We start from the raw sequence: 23,024 nt of genomic DNA, 5'->3' as shown, positions 1-23,024 counted from the left end.
CCTGTAAGAGAACTATTTTATTCTGTAACCCCTCTGACATTTTGGAGTTGTCTGTTATTGTATTATAATCTAGCCTATCCTGACTAGTACAAATATTCTCTGAAATGAGCCACACAGGTTCAACAATGTAATGAAGGTGAAATATTATCCTGAGTTGGTGCTAATATGAGAAGCCATAAGTTTGGTGACCTAGGCCTATGGACAAGATTCCCCAGTTTCCAGTTCAATTGATGGGACTCTTGTGATACATTTTGGTAATCTTCACTTCTCATGACTGGAATTTTAAGTATCTTGTAAAGGTTAATAAAAATATTATTTTCACATGCTCTCATTATATAACACCATTAAGTGTTATCAGAAGAGGAGCAATTTTCTTCAGTGTTTTCCCAGTGAACTAGGTGTATCAACATTTATGACAATCAGATGACCACCAATGCCACTGATTTGTTTCAGAATTATCATTCTGTACTCAAGCTGTTATCTTGAAAAAATGGTTCAGGAAGTATAAGTGGACATAGGTGCCCTTTTCTTATACAACCCTGATTTTGCTCAGAGACCTATCCATAGCCCTCACAGTCAGGTGCCTCAGAGGAAGCTGAGTTCTACTCCAGTCCCAAGGTTGGGCTGAATGGTCTCAGGCTAACCCCATTTCCCCTGCCAGTGTTTGGTTCAAGTACAGGCATGAGACCCTACTTTGCCCAGTGGAAGAAGAAGTCTGCTAGAGGGTTTCTAGGGCATATTTCCTTTTTTCTAAGAAAGAGTTACAGGAAGAGATGGTTTCTTCCCCTTACCCCCTCTGAATATTGTCATTTCAGGATGTGTTGCCTAGAACTGCCACAGCAGTCTTTTTGCTCTTAGCCTGACGATGAATCCAGAGGATGCCCAGAGACGACAGAGCTGTGATACATAAAGAACCAGGATCCCTGAAAATAGTGTTGAGCTACAGAATCTATCAATCTTGAAGTTCTTCCTCTCTGGACTTTCTGTTACATAGGACAAATTTCCATTGCATCAGAATCGCTATTACTTGCGGCTAAAAGCATCCTAGCTAATACATTAATAATATATTTGCTTTTTTAGGTTAGCATATGCCTTTTCATGTTGCCTCTGAGAAAACAGCATGTAAAATTTTCTTTTAAGACTTCCTAAATCTTTATTCATGAATTATGATAGAGATTAGATAACAAAACTCCAGTGGTTTCTGCGATAACTGGACTCTTTAATCAATCAGCATTCTTTCAAACACTATGAGCAATTCCAGAATACAGGGCAGATGATTAAACATGTTTTACTTCACAGGTAGCTTATGGTCAAATTTCAAAGATTCAAAATAATGATCTGTCAAGTGGAAGAATGAAAATTGAAAATCTGTTTCTTTGCGGATGCCTGACAGGGTCTGGGTACTGCTGGTACTAGAACAGGGAAAGGCGAGGATTAAGCACCGACTGGAACATAATATCAGAAGTCCTGCAAGTAAGTGAAAATCAAGGTGGTGGTGTATTTTAAATCGTGAAATTGTAATCAAAGTACTTAGGTATTCTATAGATTTTTACCAAGTTCTTAGATAGTTATTTGTGTAATTACTTGTTTGCCTGCCCTGTTAAGATTGCAAGCTCCTTGAGGGCAAGGACCATGTTTATCTTGTTCTTCTCTGCACCTCCATCACACAATTGTCATTTTTTTTTGTGATAAGAACATTTAAAATCTAGTCTTTTAGCAACTTTCAAGTATATGTATATAACACAGTATTGTTAACTATAATCACAATGCTGTGCATTAGATCCCCAGAACTTATTTATCTTCTAACTCCAAGTTTGTACCCTCTGACCAACATGTCCCCAACTCCCCCCCCCACAACCCCCAGGGTACTTATTTTTTTGCAAGCTGTTCCCTTCCCCTGTAAAGTTATTCTCAGGACTCAATTTCCCTCTTAGTGTAGTTGTTACTATTATTTTGTTATCTGTTATGCCTGGAACAGATGTGGATGAAGTTGACCAATACATGTAGTCCAACCTTGCCAGCCCATGATGAATGTGTCACTACTCCATTTTCCTCCTTTCCTCCTGAGCTTCTCTCTAAACTCTTGCTGTCTCCTGTCCCTTAGCTTTCTCTACAAGATCACTAAATCTCTGGATTTCCAACTGAGCTAGTCTGTATAAATTACTGACTCCAAACCACTCCCTAGATCCTTTGTGACCTTTGGTCAACTTACTTGATCCCTGGTCATTGACTGACACCTAGTAAAGTAAGAAACATTTTGAAAGCTAATAATAACAAAGAACAAAAAATATGAGCTCTACTTATTTTCACCCCATTGATATTTCCTTGGCGGCATCCTTATGTTGAGCTGATCTGATGGCCTATTCTCATCCTTCCTCTGACAGAGATCTTTTGCTCAATTTCCATTCTAGGGATTTCCCTGGTGGTCCAGTGGTTAAGAATCTGCCTTCCAAGGCAGGGGACACAGGTTCAATCCCTGGTTGGGGAACTAAGATCCCACATGCCACAGGGCAACTAAACCCCGCACCGCAACTACTGAGCCTGCGCGCCACAACTACTGAGCCTGTGCGCCACAACTAGAGAGAAGCCCACAAAGAAGACCCAGTGCAGCCAAAAAAAGAAAAAAAAAAAATTTCCACTCTAGACCACTTCTGATTCTTTCCTCTAGGCTTCACTTAATCACTGAGCCCAACAGATACTAAATAGACTTCCCTTTGTGCAAAAGGCTCAAGGACAAGCTTTCCTATGTTCAAAGTGATTTTCTTAGGCTTGGCATTAGTGTTAACTCTTAATATCCGGTCTGTCTCACTGAGTCTTCATTTATCATGTAGAATAGAAGATACCTACCAGGGTTTTCTCTGAGACATGCCTGCTTCATTAGTAGAGAGAGGTCATTCACAGAGATGTTTCTACTATGTGACCTCTACCCACCTAACCAAGGCTGACTGGACCCTTGGTAGAACTTTACCTAAACCAGGCCAATCAGATCCTCTTTCTCGTGAATATGAATTGACCCCCAGTGAGTGCGAGCGCATAGCATTTCCCCCAGTGAGTTGGAAATGGAGTCTTATTATTGGGCAACTGTTAGCAGCAGCTATTGGCCACTCCTGAAACTCTGCCTAGCTCACTGACATCTGTGTGACCTGCTCTGTCAAGGCACTTTAAAGGTGGTGAAAAGTGCAAGTAAAAGATGTAGCTGCAAATAGAGAAACAGATAACTGACTCAAGGACTTGATAGTGTGAATTGAAGGGAATAGGTAGATCGCAGAGATATTGAAATTGAAGGAGCAAGATCTGGCTAAAAGACAGTGATAACTTGAAGATAATTCTACTACTCCACGACTGGGGAACATTTTCAATTAGTATTGGAGTGGCTGGTTGCTGGGCAGGTTGGGCTCTCTGGGATTCTTGAGCTTTTCAGGTAATGGTTCCTCTCTTTTCACAAGCAGCAGTGTGAAAGCCAACTATAGAACTTCACTACTAAACAGTAAACAATTTAGGAATTCCTTTGTTAGGGCTATTCATAACCGTTTATACTGATAGTGGGTACAAAATGTGGGCTACTTAGCTTCCTTCTCTTTCGTAGCTGCTGTGTACTCACACCCATTTTTATAAATACAAGGTATTGGTGACAAGGGAGCTAGATTGAGAGAATTTAAACAGTGCATATTTATCAATGACATAATGAACAAATAATACAAAACCAAAATCAAATCAAGTTGCCCATGTCCTTGAGAATTTTCAAACTTATAGAAAAAGCTTTTCAACTTATCTCAGTAGATCACTCTCATAGGAAAGAGGAAAATGTTAATGCAATTTTATTATAAATAATGGCTCCGTTGCTGTTTATAAAAAGTCCCTATTAGAATTTTGGCTGAAAGGGAACAGATTTTTCCGTCTGATTGGGGCTTGAAATCTGGCTTCTGCCATTTGCCAGTTAGTTGTGTGACTCTATCCAAATTATATAACCTTTCTGATCTTGTTCCCACATCTGTAAAATGGGCATACCAGCCAACTCAGATCTTTTCCTTTATTAGAAACTAGTCTCTTTGAAAGAAGCTTCTAAAAAAAGTGTCACAATTTTTGGACAAGTATTGCATTCACTGCAACAAATACTTGAAGGCTGACTGAAGGCCAGGACCTAAATGAATGAATTCCTTCTACAGATGGAGCCCATGGTGTAGTCAGGTAGGGGTGAGATGAGACGAAACCCTAATATTAACAATAGCCTTTATTACTATTTATGAGCCTTTCCTATCTGTGTTGGGTACTGTTACTACAAGGTTTACACACATTATCTCATTTTATCCTCACAATAACCTCCTAAGGTGGGTCTCAATAGCCTCATTTTATCCCAGAGGAAACTGAAGCCAGGAGAGGTTATTTTGGTCAGGGTCAAACGGCTAATGGGTAGTGGAATCCAGATTGGAACCAACGTTTCCCAAATTCCAAAGGCTTCTGCTCTTAATCCTCCAGAGGAAAAGGAGCGGGAGTGTGTGTGGAAACTGGCTGTGTTAAACGCATTCTGGGATCCAGTGCCTGTAAAACGCCTGAAAAATAAGGCGAGGAAGGACTCCTTAGATCATACCCTTAACCCTTTTTTCCGTTAAGAAAGTTTAACAGCTTCTCACCATCTGGATTGACTGAAGAGCGTTATAGGAAAAGAAGGCGAGCTGGGGCCGTGGTCCCCGAGGACTCAGCTGGCGGCCAAGCGGGGCTGGCGAGGCTGATCGCCAGACCTCAGGCGACCCGCCTCCGCGCGGGCGGTCAGGCCGAGGGTGCTTCGAGGTGAAGCGGCGGGTGAAGTGTGGGGCTGGAGGGCGGCGAGCGAGCGTGTGCGGGAAACGCGGGGCGCGCACCGGGAAGGAAGCTGAGATCCGGGGCCGAGAAGCCCCACGTGTACGGCGGGCGGAAGACGCGCGCTTCTGCGTGTCACCGGCTCAGGCCTGCAAGGATAGATCTCCAGCTCCCGCCAGCTCGGGCGCCGCGCGACTCCTCCCACCCTCTCCCGCCTCCCGCGGCCAAACCAATGGGCGGAACGGGGGTTGGGGTGAGCGCGGGGCGGGGCGGGGCGGGGCGCGCGGCTTGCGCGCAGGTGCAGCCCGGCGCCCGGCCCGCCTGTTCCGCTGCCACTGCCGCCGCCGCTGCCGCCGACGTGCATTCCGCTCGGCGGAGGGGTCGGGCCTGCGCTCTCTCCTCCTTCCTCCCCGCCTCCGGCTGCCGGTAGGACCCGTTTCCCGCTGCCGCTGGGAGCCTGTGTCATCGCCAGCCCTGAGCACGGTGAGGTCCTCAGGGAGCCTGCGGGTGCGCCCCCCGCCGCGTCTTTGACTCTGTGGCCCGTTGCTCTGAGGCCGGCGTCCCGCCAGGGCCGGGTGGCCGGCCTGGGCTGAGGGCGGCGTGGAGCGTGTGGATGAATGAGGCGCTCTCGGACTAGGCCGCGCGTCCCGGGAGCGGCCCACGCCTCACCCGGCACGCTCTGGGGAAAGCCTTCTCCGGAGGCGGGGACGGCCAGTGGCCCAGTCCAGAGGGGGAAGATGTTGGGTGGGACCTCGCTTAGGCTGGGCGGCCAGCCACTCCTTGGTAGGAGGCCAGAGGACTGGAAAGTCTCTGCTCGTGCAGCTGTGCTTCGGAAACCTGGGGTTTGGCTGGGAACAGGTGTGAGTTACGACCCTGAAAAGGGAGATTCCCGGCCCTCGGCCCTCGGGGTCAGGGATCAGAGGCTGGATTATCACTTCATGAGCAGGGCCTCAGCGTGGCCCCGGGAGGTTCAACTGGAGCCAGAAGACAGGGATAGTTTTAGTTCCCAGCTTATAAAACGTGAGGTTAGCAGTCCTCATGAGTTCAGTTTGCAGTACTAAAGTCGGCTCAATTTTGCCCGGAGAAACTTAGAGCCAGATTGTCAGGGACCGAGAAAGTTTCGACCTGTAAATAAAAAGGCTTAGTAGATCCATTTACGACTAGAAGTAACCAAAGGGTAGATTCAGGAGGTTGTTTATGAGGACTGATGAGTCGTACCTACAGTGCCAAAGGTGGAAGAGACTTGTTGGAAAGACCTTGATACCGGCGTGTGTTCATTCATGCGAAAAATGGTGCTTGTGGGCGAAATGGGAAAGAACAGGTTCCAGATTGAGGGAATGGATTGGTGGGAGGTGACTCGGTTGCTAGTGGTTCTAGAATGGATTTTCTTTGACATTCTTACCTGTGCTCCTGCTTCCAAATGCTTTCATTCATATAACCACATGTCAGGTTAAGAAAATGTTTTTTGAACAGTCTGGATGGAAGATTGGCAGCTAAATTTTATTTTTGATTTTTGGTGCCACATATTTTTAGATCAGTTTTCCAGGACTTCTCAGGAGTGACTGCTTTGACAACTATCAGAATCAGATCTGTTAACAGAACTTTTTTGTTTTCATTTTTGTTGAAAAATTAAGTGTGTCAGTTTTAGAATGATATATACAGTACGCTGTATTCTTAATCTATTATTCAATAATATATTGTGTGTGATGAAATGTGTTTTTGGTCAATGGGGACAGTAAAAAGTTTTGTTCATATGTATGTTTGTTTTGACATTTCAGATGCCCCCCAAAAAGGGAGGTGATGGAATTAAACCACCCCCAATCATTGGAAGATTTGGAACTTCCTTGAAAATTGGTATTGTTGGGTTGCCAAATGTTGGGTAGGTGAATGTTGGGCTTTTCTCATTTTCGTTTTGTAAATACTTTGGGTCTTGTTGTAGAAATGGGAACTCATGAGGTAATAAAAATTTAAATTGAAGAAAAGAGGCTAAGAAGCTGGACTGTTAATATGTTGCAAAACAAGATTTTCATTTGCACTTACCTTATTTTTGGTTTTCTACACAGATACTGGGTTGAAACTTGAGTTACTTATATTGTTTGTTTTGCTAAACTCAGAGGAAGAAGCAGTGGGAGTTTAAACATCAAGTTGAACCAGATCAGCTCTGGTTTGCCAGAAACACTGTTGGGAGATATACAGTATTGAATTTATGAGGAATTAGAGTAGTTTAAATTAGATTTTCATGCTGGCTGGCTCCGTAGGGTACTTAGGCTGGCTACCAGAGGCCATGCAGTAGGATACTTTAGGAAATAGTTTTAAAAGCCCCATTATAAATTTGATTAAATTTTTGGGAGATCAGGGATCAGATGGCTGAATTTTTACTAGAAAAGAAGGTGACAAGTTTGAACTTAATATTGGAAGTTGTGCGCTAAAAGGGTATCTGTTATAAAGTGGCTAAATCTGGAAGTTGTGAGAATAGAATTTTGAGTTTTGTAATGTTTAAAATTAAAGTGAATTATTACTGCAAATAAGACTAATTAGGAAATATTTGTGGGGTTTATTATATAAATCTGTACACATGCAACTTGGTTGTTCAAAGTCTGCTTTTTTCATTATTTGCCCTTCTATTTTAATACCTTTTACTAACCTTAAAATGTAAAATGTCTCAGAAGTGATTAGGATGTACTAAGGAGTAACAGATCCAATATGGATTTATTAAGGTGACAGAAAGTATTCAGGAATGTGCTTTAGGCTTTTAGATTGGTGGCAGGTAGGGCAACCATGTTCTTTCACGTGTTCCTAGGAGCCCCTGTCATAGAGATTGCTTAGTGAATGGAGCATGGTGTGACCAAGTAAGGCAGTTCTGAAATTCTTGTAATGTAAAACATGACAAGTGGGGCTGTCCTAATTTCAGTCTGGAGCTGGAGAGGTTTGCATTTTGAGGGGGTTTCCTGCTGTGATATAGGCTGCTTGCAAAGTAAGACTAAATAGAGAGTGGGAATATAAGCAAAACAGATAATTAAGCAAGTACTGTAGGGTGCTGTCAATAAACTTGAAAGCAAGATATGATCGTTATGTACGTTGTGAGCTTTATTGCGTTAGTAAGCAAGACATAGTTTTTAGATATTAACATACTTCTCTCATTCTAGAATCATTGCAGTCAATGCAGCTTGACTTTAAATGGGACTGCTTTAAAGTGGGCCATCTTAAAAAGTGTTTCCTGTATGAGTTTTTTAGCATAGAGCATAATAAAGTCAATATATATGAAAATAACCTAGAATATATATATATATTTTTATAAATTTATTTATTTTATTTTATTTTTATTTTTGGTTGTGTTGGGTCTTCGTTGCTGCACGCGGGCTTTCTCTAGTTGCGGCGAGCGTGGGCTACTCTTCGTTGCAGTGCGTGGGCTTCTCATTGCGGTGGCTTCTCTTGTTGCGGAGCACAGGCTCTAGGTGTACGAGCTTCAGTAGTTGCGGCACACAGGCTCAGTAGTTGTGGCTCACAGGCTCTAGAGCACAGGCTCAGTAGTTGTGGCGCACGGGCTTAGTTGCTCCGCAGCATGTGGGATCTTCCTGGACCAGGGCTCGAACCCGTGTCCCCTGCATTGGCAGGTGGATTCTTAACTGCTGCGCCACCAGGGAAGCCCTAGAATATTTTATTATCCAGTGTAAATGTGCTGTTTATGCTTTTAAATTAAATACTCCTCCCACTTTCCCCCAGTTTTATTGACGTATACTTTATAAACAGTAAAATTCACTCATTTTAATAATGTGCAGTTCAATGAGTTTTGGCAATTGTGTTTGGTTATGAACACTACTTTTTTTAGAATGATCTTACATTGCCTAACTGTATCAGGTAGGGTTCTTCGTAAGCAACACAAATTCTTGCTGTTTTAAGCAAGAAAGAGAGACTTATTGGAAGGAGAGCATTGAAGGACAAGCTGAACAGCCAGGCCTCAGGAAGGACAGGAGCCTGGGTAGTGCTGGCAGAGACGGGTCCACGTGGAGCTCAGCCATATGAACTGAACTTCTGGGTGTTTCTCATCACCTGCTGCCTCTCCAGTGATATAGATTCCTGTGTAAGGAAATCTGACTGGGCATGTCTACCTCTGGATAGGCCCACAAGAAATGGATTGGGGAGAGGGGACAGTTCTCTGAAGGATGGCTTGCTGATCAAAAATAAGGACGTTTAGTGCTGAAACCATCTAAAGAATCTCTTGGTTTTTAGAGAACTGGATGAATAAGAAGGTTTGCTGATTACCTAGAAACATAGAGGGATATTTATAGCTAACAATAGTTGATATTTATTTGAACACTTATTTAGTGTATGCCTATCACTGTTCTGAGCACTTTATATGTATTATTTAATTTAATCAATGTTTAACATTCCTGCCCCCTTCTCATTAGAATTTAAATTCCGTAAAGGCAAGGATTGTCTTGTTCTTGTTTATTGTTATATTTCTAGCACCTAGACTGGTGTTAGGAACTTAGTAGGCGCTCAGTAATTATCTGTGAATGGATAGTTTTTCTGCCCTTGATGCCGTGTGTAGGTTTAATGATAAGGAGGCACATTTTGATAGCCACTTTTAATGAAGTGAAGTAGAAAGAATACTAAAATAAGAGTATGAAGACTTGATTTCTAGATTTGTTCTGCTTTTTCTTACCTGAGTGACTCTATAAATTAGCTCCTCTTGGGCCAGTATATTATTGTGGGTGAGAGGCTTGGAGGCTGTTGAGGGAAACTACTTTTTCTTTTTAAAGATTTTTTTTTTTAAACTTATTTTATTTATTTATTTTTGGCTGTGTTGGGTCTTCGTTGTGGTGCACGGGCTTCTCATTGCAGCGGCTTCTCTTTTTGCAGAGCACGGGCTCTAGGCGCATGGGCTTCAGTAGTTGTGGCATGCAGGCTCAGTAGTTGTGGCTCGTGGGCTCTAGAGCACAGGCTCAGTAGTTGTGGCACACGGGCTTAGTTGCCCCGCGGCATGTGGGATCTTCCCGGACTAGGGCTCGAATCCGTGTCCCCTGCATTGGCAGGCAGATTCTTAACCCCTGGGCCACCAGGGAAGTCCCAAGATTTTTTTTTTTTTAGAGCAGTTTTAGGTTCACAGTAGAATTGAGGGAAGGGTACAGAGATTTCCCATATATCCTCTGCCCTTATACATGCATATCTTTCCCTATTATCAACATCCCGCACCAGAGTGGTACATTTGTTACCATTGATGAACCTCATTGACACATCACCCAATGTTCATAGTTTACCTTAGGGTACACTCTTGGTGTTTTACCTTCTATGGATTTGGACAAATGTATAAAGACCTTTGTCCACCACTATAGTATCAGAGAGAGTTGTTTCACTGCCCTAAAAATCCTCTGTGCTCTGCCTATTCACGTACCCTCCCCAACCACTAATCTTTTTACTCTCTCTCTACTTTGGTCTTTTTTAGAATGTATTTGGAATTGTACAGTATGTAGCCTTTTCAGATTGGCTTCTTTTACTTAGTAATATGCATTTAAGTGTCCGCCATGTCTTTTCCTGGCTTAAATAGCTCATTTCTTTTTAGCGCTGAATAATATTTCATTGTCTGGATGTACCATAGTTTATTTATCCATTCACTGACTGAAGGACATCTTGGTTGCTTCCAAGTTTTGGCAGTTATGGATAAAACACTTGCTATATAGCCAAATAAATAAATATTTTAAAAATTCATTAAAAAAAAACCTACTTGCTATAAACATCCATGTGTAGGTTTTTGTGTGGACGTAAATTTTCAGCTCGTTTGGATAAATACCAAGCAGCATGATTGCTGGATTGTATGGTAAGAGTATGTTTAGTTTTATAAGAAGCTTCTGAAGTGGCTGTACCATTTTATATTTCCACCAGCAATGAATGAGAGTTCCTGTTGCACCATATCATTGCCAGCATTTGGTGTTGTCAGTGTTCTGGATTTTGGCCATTCTAATAGCTGTGTAGTGGTATTCCATTATTGTTTTAATTTGCATTTCCCTGATGACATATAATGATGTGAAGCATCTTTTCTTATACTCATTTGCCATCTGTATATCTTCTACGGTGAGATGTGTGTTAAGGTCTTTGGCCCATTTTTTAATCGGGTTGTTTGTTTTCTTATTGTTGAATTTTAAGAATTCTTTGTATATTTTGGATAACTGTCCTTTATCAGGTGTATCTTTTGCAAATATTTTCTCTCAGTCTGTGGCTTGTCTTCTCATTCTCTTGATGTTTCTTTCACAGAGCAGAGGTTTTTCATTTTAATGAAGTCTACCTTATTATTATTTCTTTCATGGATCATGCCTTTGGTGTTGTATCTAAAAAGTCATTGCCATACCTCAGGTCATCTAGGTTTTTTTCTATCTCCTAGGAGTTCTATAGTTTTGCATTTTCATTTAGATCTGTGATTCATTTGAGTTAATTTTTGTGAAGGGTGTAAGGTCTGTATCTAGATTCTTTTTTTTGGCATGTGGATGTCCAGTTGTTCCAGCACCATTTGTTGAAAAGACTATCTTTGCTCCATCGTATTGCCTGTGCTTGAGAAACTACATTTTGATATTTCGTCATGGGACGGCTCTTCTTGTTGCTACCACTGCATGAGATGCGATTAGTTTCAGTTGAAGGTGTCAGAAAACCCCAAATAATTATGGCTTAAACAGAAGTTTCTTTTTTATGTAAAAGTGTAAATTTTGCAGTCATAGATTGGTATATTGACCTTGCTTTATGAAATCTTGGATACCCCAGCTCCTTGCACCTCATGCCTCAGCAATCCCAAGGGAATGGCCTTTCATTCTCATGGACCAAAGTGTTGTGAATTCCAAACAGCTGGTTACCCGAGGGGTGAAAGGACCAAACAACTTGCCCTGCAGTCTAAGAGGGATTTTTTTTTTTCCTGTAAGCTGCCACACCATACTTCTGGTAACATTCCTTTGTCCAGATATAGTCATAAGAATTTACTTTCAAGGAAGGCTAGGATATGTAGTCTTTATTTTGATGGACATATGTTCAGTTAAAAATTCTGTTACTATGAAAGGAGGAGAGAATGAATATTGGGGGACAACTGTATGCTCTGTTCCATTACTCAGCAACTGCCTTAGGAGAGTATTTGTCTTGCTTAGTTGATACTTCTGGGAATGTCCTTTGGTTGTTCCTACAGCTTGCCTTTTCCCAATTTGGCAGAGTCCAACCACAAAGCTATGTACTGTTGTTGAGGAAAACATTGTAGGAAATGCTTTAAAAAAAAAATCACAGGGTAATTATGTTCAGTGTTTTAGTTATCTATTTTTATGTAGGAAACCACTCCAAAAGTTTGTGGTTTAAAACGATAAATATTTATAATAATATTTCTCATGATTCTGTAGGTTAGCTGGGTGAGTCTACTGCTGGTCTCACTTGAGATCCTTCATGTGGCTGCATTCAGCTTGTGGCTAGTGAGGGTTGGAAGGTCAAGATGGCCATACCCACAGGGCTGGGGCCTTATCAGGGTTGGCTGGAAGTCTAGGGCATTTCTATCTTCCCTCACTTGGCTTCTTTCTGTCCAAGTGGTCTCCAGCCCAAACTTTTTTATAGCATGGTGGCTGACTCCCAAGAGAGTGAAAATGTGCCAGTGGTACAGAATGCTTCCACCTATTTCTTTTAGTCAAAGCAAGTCGTGACACCAGCCCAGAGACAAGGAGGGAAGGGAAACAGACTCAGCCTCTTGAGGGGAGGAGTGGAAAAGAACATGTGGCCATCTTTAATCCATCGCATTCTACTATTTTCCTAATATGGTTTTGTATGACACCCATTTGGTCCCTGGAGAAGTCTTCCTGGCTCATTCTTAGCTTCTTGTTCTTACTGAAGAGGCTCCATTCTTGATTGCTTCGAGAAACTCACTGGAGGAAGATTAATCTCTAGGTGCTCAATTAATAATGCTCTTTTTAATGCATATATTTATTTTTCATGCTGGCCAGTTTTTTTCCCAATATTTGATTATAAAAAATTTCACGTACAGAAAAGCCACTCACTTTTTGTACAGAACAGTGTTTATTATATATACATTATATGTAATAAACAAGCAATTATGTATATTCTATCCTTGGGATACATTATATTTTTGTTTTATAATTTTAAAGTTTTAATAGTATCTTCCACTTACGACTATTAAGAATTTGTTTTTTGCAGATTGCTTGCATGAACTAGTTTGAAATTGATGTGGAAATGAAGGTACAGCATGGTACAGATTGTGTATTTTAACTCTTTTGTAGGTCATTTAAGGCCTTTTAAAAATGTTTGCTTTTGACAAAAACTATAGCAAAAGGCAATAATGATCTGATTGCCAAAGCTGGTACTCATTTTTTTGTCCTTAACTTACTTAACCTCTCTGCCCTATTTGGCACTGTTGGTAACTCCCCACCTCTCTCAACTCTTCCTTCAGTCTTTTGTGCTTGCTACACTTCCTGTGTTTACGCTCTATATTAGATTTCTGTCCTTGGCTGTCTTCTCTTTTATACTTTTTCCCTGGGCAGTCTCATCCTCTCCTGATTTTAATCATCTGTTGGCTTCTCTTTTCTAAATTTATATGTCCTGCTCAGGTTGCATCTGAGTTCCAGATTCATAATATCTAACTGCCCTGAATATCTCCGGTTAAATGGCTACACCCAACACGTCTAAAACTGAGCTCATTGCCTCTTGCATTCCCTGTCTTGGTTAATAATACTACTTTCCACCCAGATACTTGAGAGATTTATCTTTGCATCCTTTCGCCTCAGCTGTATTTTTCAGTAGGGCACCAAACCTGCTACCTGAATCTCTCTCTGATCTATTTTCTTCACATCTTTTTGCCACTCATTTCTTACTTGAATTATTCCAGAGGCTTCTTAAGTGGGCTTTCTGTCAGGGCATTATCTATAGTAAATCTTTTTTTGTTTTGCCCCAGTGTTTTTTTGTTTGTTTTTGTTTTTTTTTTTTTTTTTTTTCCACACACACACACTGTATTTTATTTTTACAAGAGATAAATAGACTGACACCAAGCATTGTACATGGATGACCACAACAAAAGCAACAATGATTGCAATTACCAAACATGAAACACAGTTATACTATGTCATAATATTGACATTCAGTCCAGTAATCCTCCACTGTAACAGCTCCTTTACTTTGCAGTGAAAATTGATTTGTATATTCTTTTCCTCTGAGTCCTTGTGGGATTTTTTTTTTTTTTAATTCAGACAGAAAGTCACAAAAATTATACTCATCCTCATCAGTTCACTCAGTCCCATGTAATTAATTTCTTTTTTTTTTCATCTTGATCTTTTGTTAGCACTTTTATGAGTTCATCAGTTTTTCATTAGAGTTCTGAAAATGCTTATTCATTCAGTTCAGCAGTACAGTCAGTTACCAGAAACCTGTACTTGTCAGAGTCTTTTCCATGAATTTCTTGAAGATGAAACCCTTTTATAGGAACATATTTGCAAAATCATCAGAGTACACCCAGAACTGTCTGTAAATGACAAAAGACTTAAAAATGACCATGGTTAAAGATTTGATGAAAGTTCATAATAATGCAGTTGACAAGAAAATTAGTTATTTCTGAGATATACATTTTAAAGTAATAACTAGGATTATTACTTATAACATTATACCAGAACATATAAGATTTTTAGACGTTTCCTGTAATGTCTGAAACATTTATATTAACATATTTCCATACATATTTCCATACAAATACAAATATAAGATTTTTAGAAATTTCATGTAATGTCTGAAACATTTATATTAACATATTTCCATACATATTTCCATACAAATACAAATATAAGATTTTTAGAAATTTCATGTAATGTCTGAAACATTTATATTAACATATTTCCATACATATTTCCATACAAATACAAATATAAGATTTTTAGAAATTTCATGTAATGTCTGAAACATTTATATTAACATATTTCCATACAAATAACCCAATGAAAGTTTAGTATTAGTTGTTTTGTTTGTTTTTTTATACTGCAGCTTCTTATTAGGCATCAGTTTTATACACATCAGTGTATACATGTCAATCCCAATCGCCCAATTCAGCACACCACCATCCCCACCTCATCGCAGTTTTCCCCCCTTGGTGTCCATATGTCCATTCTCTACATCTGTGTCTCAACTTCTGCCCTGCAATCTGGCTCATCTGTACCATTTTTCTAGGTTCCACATACATGCATTAATATACGATATTTGTTTTTCTCTTTCTGACTTACTTCACTCTGTATGACAGTCTCTAGATCCATCCACTTCTCAACAAATGGCTCAATTTCGTTCCTTTTTATGGCTGAGTAATATTCCATTGTATATATGTACCACAACTTCTTTATCCATTCGTCTGTTGATGGGCATTTAGGTTGCTTCCATGACCTGGCTATTGTAAATAGTGCTGCAATGAACATTCGGGTGCACGTGTCTTTTTGAATTACGGTTTTCTCTGGGTATATGCCCAGTAGTGGGATTGCTGGGTCATATGGTAATTCTATTTTTAGTTTTTTAAGGAACCTCCATATTGTTCTCCATAGTGGCTGTATCAATTTACATTTCCACCAACAGTGCAAGAGGGTTCCCTTTTCTCCACACCCTCTCCAGCATTTGTTGTTTGTAGATTTTCTGATGATGCCCATTCTAACAGGAGTGAGGTGATACCTCATTGTAGTTTTGATTTGCATTTCTCTAATAATTAGTGATGTTGAGCATCTTTTCATGTGCTTCGTGGCCGTCTGTATGTCTTCTTTGGAGAAATGTCTATTTAGGTCTTCTGCCCATTTTTGGATTGGGGTGTTTGTTTCTTTGATATTGAGCTGAATGAGCTGTTTATATATTTTGGAGATTAATCCTTTGTCCGTTGATTCATTTGCAAATATTTTCTCCCATTCTGAGGGTTGTCTTTTCGTCTTGTTTATGGTTTCCTTTGCTGTGCAAAAGCTTTTAAGTTTCATTAGGTCCCACTTGTTTATTTCTGTTTTTATTTCCATTACTCTAGGAGGTGGATCGAAAAAGATCTTGCTGTGATTTATGTCAAAGAGTGTTCTTCCTATGTTTTCCTCTAAGAGTTTTATAGTGTCCAGTCTTACATTTAGGTCTCTAATCCATTTTGAGTTTATTTTTGTGTATGGTGTTAGGGAGTATTCTAATTTCATTCTTTTACATGTGGCTGTCCAGTTTTCCCAGCACCACTTATTGAAGAGACTGTCTTTTCTCCATTGTATATCTTTGCCTCCTTTGTCATAGATTAGTTGACCATAGGTGCGTGGGTTAATCTCTGGGCTTTCTATCTTGTTCCATTGATCTATGTTTCTGTTTTTGTGCCAGTACCATATTGTCTTGATTACTGTAGCTTTGTAGTATAGTCTGAAGTCAGGGAGTCTGATTCCTCCAGCTCCATTTTTTTGCCTCAAGACTGCTTTGGCTATTCGGGGTCTTTTGTGTCTCCATACAAATTTTAAGATGATTTGTTCTAGCTCCGTAAAAAATGCCATTGGTAATTTGATAGGGATTGCATTGAATCTGTAGATTGCTTTGGGTAGTATAGTCATTTTCACAATGTTGATTCTTCCAATCCAAGAACATGGTATATCTCTCCATCTGTTGGTATCATCTTTAATTTCTTTCATCAGTGTCTTATAGTTTTCTGCATACAGGTCTTTTGTCTCCCTAGGTAGGTTTATTCCTAGATATTTTATTCTTTTTGTTGCAATGGTAAATGGGAGTGTTTCCATAATTTCTCTTTCAGATTTTTCATCATTAGTGTATAGGAATGCAAGAGATTTCTGTGCATTAATTTTGTAACCTGCAACTTTACCATATTCATTAATTAGCTCTAGCAGTTTTCTGGTGGCAGTTTTAGGATTCTCTATGTATAGTATCATGTCATCCGCAAACAGTGACAGTTTTACTTCTTCTTTTCCAATTTGTATTCCTTTTATTTCTTTTTCTTCTCTGATTGCCGTGGCTAGGACTTCCAGAACTATGTTGAATAATAGTGGTGAGAGTGGACATCCTTGTCTCGTTCCTGATCTTAGAGGAAATGCTTTCAGTTTTTCACCATTGAGAATGATGTTTGCTGTGGGTTTGTCATATATGGCCTTTATTATGTTGAGGTAGGTTCCCTCTATGCCCACTTTCTGGAGAGTTTTTATCAGAAATGGGTGTTGAATTTTGTCAAAAGCTTTTTCTGCATCTATTGAGATGATCATATGGTTTTTCTTCTTCAATTTGTTAATATGGTGTATCACATTGATTGATTTGCGTATATTGAAGAATCCTTGCATCCCTGGGATAAATCCCACTTGATCGTGGTGTATGATCCTTTTAATGTGTTGTTGGATTCTGTTTGCTAGTATTTTGTTGAGGATTTTTGCATCTATATTCATCAGTGATATTGGTCTGTAATTTTCTTTTTTTGTAGTGTCTTTGTCTGGTTTTGGTATCAGGGTGATGGTGGCCTCATAGAATGAGTTTGGGAGAGTTCCTTCCTCTGCAATTTTTTGGAAGAGTTTGAGAAGGATGGGTGTTAGCTCTTCTCTAAATGTTTGATAGAATTCACCTGTGAAGCCATCTGGTCCTGGACTTTTGTTTGTGGGAAGATTTTTAATCACAGTTTCAATTTCATTACTTGTGATTGGTCTGTTGATATTTTCTGTTTCTTCCTGATTCAGTCTTGGAAGGTTATACCTTTCTAAGAATTTGTCCATTTCTTCCAGGTTGTCCATTTTATTGGCATAAAGTTGCTTGTAGTAGTCTCTTAGGATGTTTTGTATTTCTGCGGTGTCTGTTGTAACTTCTCCTTTTTCATTTCTGATTTTATTGATTTGAGTCCTCTCCCTCTTTTTCTTGATGAGTCTGGCTAATGGCTTATCAATTTTGTTTATCTTCTCAAAGAACCAACTTTTAGTTTTATTGATCTTTGCTATTGTTTTCTTTGTTTCTATTTCATTTATTTCCACTCTGATCTTTATGATTTCTTTCCTTCTGCTAACTTTGGGTTTTGTTTGTTCTTCTTTCTCTAGTTTCTTTAGGTGTAAGGTTAGATTGTTTACTTGAGATTTTTCTTGTTTCTTTAGGTAGGCTTGTATAGCTATAAACTTCCCTCTTAGAACCGCTTTTGCTGCATCCCATAGGTGTTGGGTCGTCGTGTTTTCATTGTCATTTGTCTCTAGGTATTTTTTTATTTCCTGTTTGATTTCTTCAGTGATCTCTTGGTTATTTAGTAACGTATTGTTTAGCCTCCATGTGTTTGTCTTTTTAACGTTTTTTTCCCTGTAATTCATTTCTAATCTCATAGCGTTGTGGTCAGAAAAGATGCTTGATATGATTTCAATTTTCTTAAATTTACTGAGGCTTGATTTGTGACCCAAGATGTGATCTATCCTGGAGAATGTTCCGTGTGCACTTGAGAAGAACGTGTAATCTGCCGTTTTTGGATGGAATGTCCTATATATATCAATTAAATCTATCTGGTCTATTGTGTCATTTAAAGCTTCTGTTTCCTTATTTATTTTCATTTTGGATGATCTGTCCATTGGCGTAAGTGAGGTGTTAAAGTCCCCCGCTATTATTGTGTTACTGTCGATTTCCTCTTTTATAGCTGTTAGCAGTTGCCTTATGTATTGAGGTGCTCCTATGTTGGGTGCATATATATTTATAATTGTTATATCTTCTTCTTGGATTGATCCCTGGATCATTATGTAGTGTCCTTCCTTGTCTCTTGTAACATTCTTTATTTTAAAGTCTATTTTATCTGATATGAGTATAGCTACTCCAGCTTTCTTTTGATTTCCATTTGCATGGAATATCTTTTTCCATCCCCTCACTTTCAGTCTGTATGTGTCCCTAGGTCTAAAGTGGGTCTCTTGTAGACAGCATATATATGGGTCTTGTTTTTGTATCCATTCAGCCAGTCTATGTCTTTTGGTTGGGGCATTTAATCCATTCACGTTTAAGGTAATTATCGATATGTATGTTCCTATGACCATTTTCTTAATTGTTTTGGGTTTGTTTTTGTAGGTCCTTTTCTTCTCTTGTGTTTCCCACTTAGAGAAGTTCCTTTAGCATTTGTTGTAGAGCTGGTTTGGTGGTGCTGAATTCTCTTAGCTTTTGCTTGTCTGTAAAGCTTTTGATTTCTCCATCAAATCTAAATGAGATCCTTGCCAAGTAGAGTAATCTTGGTTGTAGGTTCTTCCCTTTCATCACTTTAAGTATATCATGCCACTCCCTTCTGGCTTGCAGAGTTTCTGCCGAGAAATCAGCTGTTAACCTTATGGGGGTTCCCTTGTATGTTATTTGTCGTTTTTCCCTTGCTGCTTTCAGTAATTTTTCTTTGTCTTTAATTTTTGCCACTTTGATTACTATGTGTCTCGGCGTGTTTCTCCTTGGGTTTATTCTGTATGGGACTCTCTGTGCTTCCTGGACTTGGGTGGCTATTTCCTTTCCCATGTTAGGGAAGTTTTCGACTATAATCTCTTCAAATATTTTCTCTGGTCCTTTCTCTCTCTCTTCTCCTTCTGGGACCCCTATAATGCGAATGTTGTTGCGTTTAATGTTGTCCCAGAGGTCTCTTAGGCTGTCTTCACTTCTTTTCATTCTTTTTTCTTTAGTCTGTTCCGCAGCAGTGAATTCCACCATTCTGTCTTCCAGGTCACTTATCCGTTCTTCTGCCTCAGTTATTCTGCTATTGATTCCTTCTAGTGTAGTTTTCATTTTAGTTATTGTATTGGTCATCTCTGTTTGTTTGTTCTTTAATTCTTCTAGGTCTTTGTTAATCATTTCTTGCATCTTCTCAATCTTTGCCTCCATTCTTATTCCGAGGTCCTGGATCATCTTCACTATCATTATTCTGAATTCTTTTTCTGGAAGGTTGCCTATCTCCACTTCATTTAGTTGTTTTTCTGGGGTTTTTTCTTGTTCCTTCATCTGGTACATAGCCCTCTGCCTTTTCATCTTCTCTGTCTTTCTGTAACTGTGGTTTTTGGTCCACAGGCTGCAGGATTGTAGTTTTTCTTGCTTCTGTTGTCTGCCCTCTGGTGGTTGAGGCTAAGAGGGTTGATGGGAGGCTCTGGTGGTGGGTAGAGCTGACTGTTGCTGTGGCGGTCAGAGCTCAGTAAAACCTTAATCCACTTGACTGTTGATGGGTGGGGCTGGGTTCCCTCCCTGTTGGTTGTTTTGCCTGAGGCAACCCAACACTGGAGCCTACCCGTGCTCTTTGGTGGGATTAATGGCAGACTCTGGGAGGGCTCACGCCAAGGAGAACTTCCCAGGACCTCTGCTGCCAGTGTCCTTATCCCCACGGTGAAACAGAGCCACCACTTGTCTCTGCAGGAGACCCCCCAACACCAGCAGGTACGTCTGGTTCAGTCTCCCCCAGGGTCACTGCTCCTTCCCCTGGGTCCCGATGCACACATTACTTTGTGTGTGCCCTCCAAGAGTGGGGTCTCTGTTTCCCCCAGTCCTGTCACAGTCCTGCAATCAATTCCCACTAGACTTCAAAGTCTGATTCTCTAGGAATTCCTCCTCCCGTTGCCGGACCCCCAGGTTGGGAAGCCTGACGTGGGGCTCAGAACCTTCACTCCAGTGGGTGGACTTCTGTGGTATAAGTGTTCGCCAGTCTGTGAGTCACCCACCCAGCAGTTATGGGATTTGATTTTACTCTGATTGCGCCCCTCCTACCGTCTCACTGTGGCTTCTCCTCTGTCCTTGGACGTGGGGTATCCTCCTTGGTGAAGTCCAGGGTCTTCCTGTCAATGATTGTCCAGCAGCCAGTTGTGATTCTGGTGCTCTCGCAAGAGGGAGTGAGAGCACGTCCTTCTACTCCGCCATCTTGGTTAATCTCCTGTTTTTGTTTTTTAAATTGAGGTATAACATACACAGTAAAATGCGAAAACTTTAAATGTACATATCAGATTTTTACATTTTAATTCACCCATGTAACCAGTACCCACATCAAGATCTAGAACAAATCCAGTGCCACAAAAGACTTCCTTCTGCACATTGTTAGAGCTTGGAGTTGAGGCCACTGGCCGATGAACTCACAAGTGTAGGTAGTGTGCTACATGAGGGGCAAGTTTTTCGCTAACATCACAAGGGTCTCTGGCCCAATGAGTGGAGTTTGATAGTAATACTTGCTACAAATGTATGATTTTAATATATGAAAGCTTTAAGGAGAGATGAAAAGACATTTTAAAAATGGCCTGTGTTTTCTTCTGCTTTTCTCCATTATTTCTTACTCCTGGACCTCTCAGGCATTACTTGGCCTTTCTGTTTTCAGACTAACTTGATGTATCCTGATGTAAGATCCTAAAAAGGGAGCTCACTCAGTGGGTCTGATGTGGTGTATGCTTGCCCGGGAAGTTCTGCGCATGCGCGGCACCATCTCCCGTGAACACCCATGGGAGGTCATGCCTGATCTCTACTTCTACAGAGATCCTGAAGAGATTGAAAAGGAAGAGCAGGCGGCAGCTGAGAAGGCTGTGACCAAGGAGGAATTTCAGGGTGAATGGACCGCTCCAGCTCCTGAGTTCACTGCTGCTCAGCCTGAGGTGGCAGACTGGTCCGAAGGTGTGCAGGTGCCCTCTGTGCCTATTCAGCAGTTCCCCACTGAAGACTGGAGTGCTCAGCCTGCCACTGAAGACTGGTCTGCAGCTCCCACTGCTCAGGCCACTGAGTGGGTAGGAACGACCACTGAGTGGTCTTAAACTGTTCTTCCACAAACTCTTAAAATGGAAATAGGTTGATGGAAAATAAACAGTTTCTAAAAAAAAAAAAAAAAGACTTCCTTGTACCCCTTCCCAGTTGGTACTATCCTTCCTAGGATAACCATATTCCAACTTCTGTTACCACATTGATTAGTTTGCCTGATACAGATGGAATCACACATTATGCACTCTTTATATCTTTTACAAGTCAACATTATGCCTGAGAGAATATACACTATATTTACCCATTTTGCTGTTGATGGGCATTTGGGTTGTTTCCTTTTTTTGCCTATTATGAATAGAGCTGCTTTGAACATTCATGTACATGTCTTTTGGTGGGTAGATCTAAGAACTCATTTCTGTTGGGTGAATGGATACACTTACCCCACTCACCCTATCCCCCGAACTCCCCACGTCTAGGAGTTAAATAGCTTTAGATACTGCCACATAATTTTCCAAAGTAGTTATTCTAATTTATAGTGCTGGTATTGTAAAAAAGAGTTCTAATTTCTCTGCATCCTCACTAGCACTTGGTATTGTCATTCTTTTTCATTTTGGCCATACTTGTGTGTAATATCATGATTGTTTTGCATACCTGTGATAGCTAATGATTTTGAACATCTTTTAATATGTTTACTGGACATCTTTTCTGAAGGATTTTTTTTTTTTTTTTTTAGTAATGATTAGGTATTTTTTTATTCTGGATATGGGTTCCTTGTTGGATATGCATTAGAACTACCTCTTCCTACTCTGTGTGACTTTTTGCTTAAGAGTAAATAAAAATTGTTTTTGAAGTAGTTTCACAATTAAAAAATTTCACACTTGCAAAGCTAGTTAAAAAAATTCCTATATGAGGTCTGCTTACATTCCCCAAATGTTAACATAGTACAGTTATAAAAATCAGGAAATAAGCATTGATTTACCAGTTGTCTCATTAATGTCCATTTTCTGGTCCAGGATCTAATCCAGGATTACGTATATGTTGCATTTAATTGTTGCTGTGTCCTTAGTTTCCTTTAACCTAGAACAGTTTCTCACTTTGTCTTTCATGTCCTTGACACTTTTGAGGAGTGCTGGCCACTTATGGTGGGCTCTTAAACCTTGGGGTTTATCTAATATTTCCTTGTGATTAAATTCAAATTATGCATTTTGGGATGCAGAAGTGACATGTGCTTCTTAGTACATTATATCAGGAAGCACACAATGTTGATTTGTCCTGTTACTAGTGATTTTAACTTTGATCACTTATCTAAGGAGGTGTCTGACAAATTTCTTCACTGAAAAGTTTACTATATTTTCCATTGCAGTTAATAAATATATCTTTTAGGGAGATACTTTGAAATTATGTAAATATTGTGTTTCTCATACTTTTGCCCCCCAGTTTTGGCGTGTATTAATGATTCTTGTTTGAAATAGTTATTATTGTGGTATTTACCAAATGGAGATTTAAAAATTTCTGTTGGTCTTCTACATTTATAGAGGAAACAATTTATAGAAGGAACAATGGAAATT

General features: G+C 40.1%; 2 protein-coding genes and 1 non-coding gene across 3 annotated transcripts in view; all 3 read left to right on the top strand.

Annotated features, from left to right (window-relative positions):
- Nucleotides 1-5,113: 5,113 nt before the first annotated feature.
- Nucleotides 5,114-23,024, top strand: part of OLA1 (Obg like ATPase 1) — a 182,743-nt gene continuing 164,832 nt past the window's right edge. Inside the window, exons 1-2 of the mRNA XM_007183295.2 lie at nt 5,114-5,280; nt 6,576-6,676. Coding sequence (XP_007183357.1) covers nt 6,576-6,676 — 101 coding nt within the window. The 5' untranslated portion in view covers nt 5,114-5,280. The remainder of the gene's footprint in view (nt 5,281-6,575; nt 6,677-23,024) is intronic.
- Nucleotides 20,801-20,950, top strand: LOC114238074 (small nucleolar RNA SNORA62/SNORA6 family). Its single transcript, XR_003623502.1, has one exon. It is a non-coding gene; the product is annotated as a small nucleolar RNA SNORA62/SNORA6 family (small nucleolar RNA).
- Nucleotides 20,813-21,581, top strand: LOC103020134 (40S ribosomal protein SA-like). The gene has a single exon (XM_057551681.1). It carries the CDS (start codon nt 21,144-21,146, stop codon nt 21,510-21,512), a length of 369 nt encoding a protein of 122 aa, XP_057407664.1. The 5' UTR covers nt 20,813-21,143; the 3' UTR covers nt 21,513-21,581.

Source organism: Balaenoptera acutorostrata, chromosome 8, assembly GCF_949987535.1.
Source record: "Balaenoptera acutorostrata chromosome 8, mBalAcu1.1, whole genome shotgun sequence".
In the NCBI taxonomy this organism is placed as follows: domain Eukaryota; kingdom Metazoa; phylum Chordata; class Mammalia; order Artiodactyla; family Balaenopteridae; genus Balaenoptera; species Balaenoptera acutorostrata.
The sequence above is the reverse complement of the archived record's forward strand: the minus strand, read 5'-3'. Positions and strand labels throughout refer to the sequence as shown.

Excerpts from the sequence above, each read along its gene's own strand:
- LOC103020134 (XM_057551681.1), top strand. The coding sequence starts at position 21,144 with ATGTGGTGTATGCTTGCCCGGGAAGTTCTGCGCATGCGCGGCACCATC.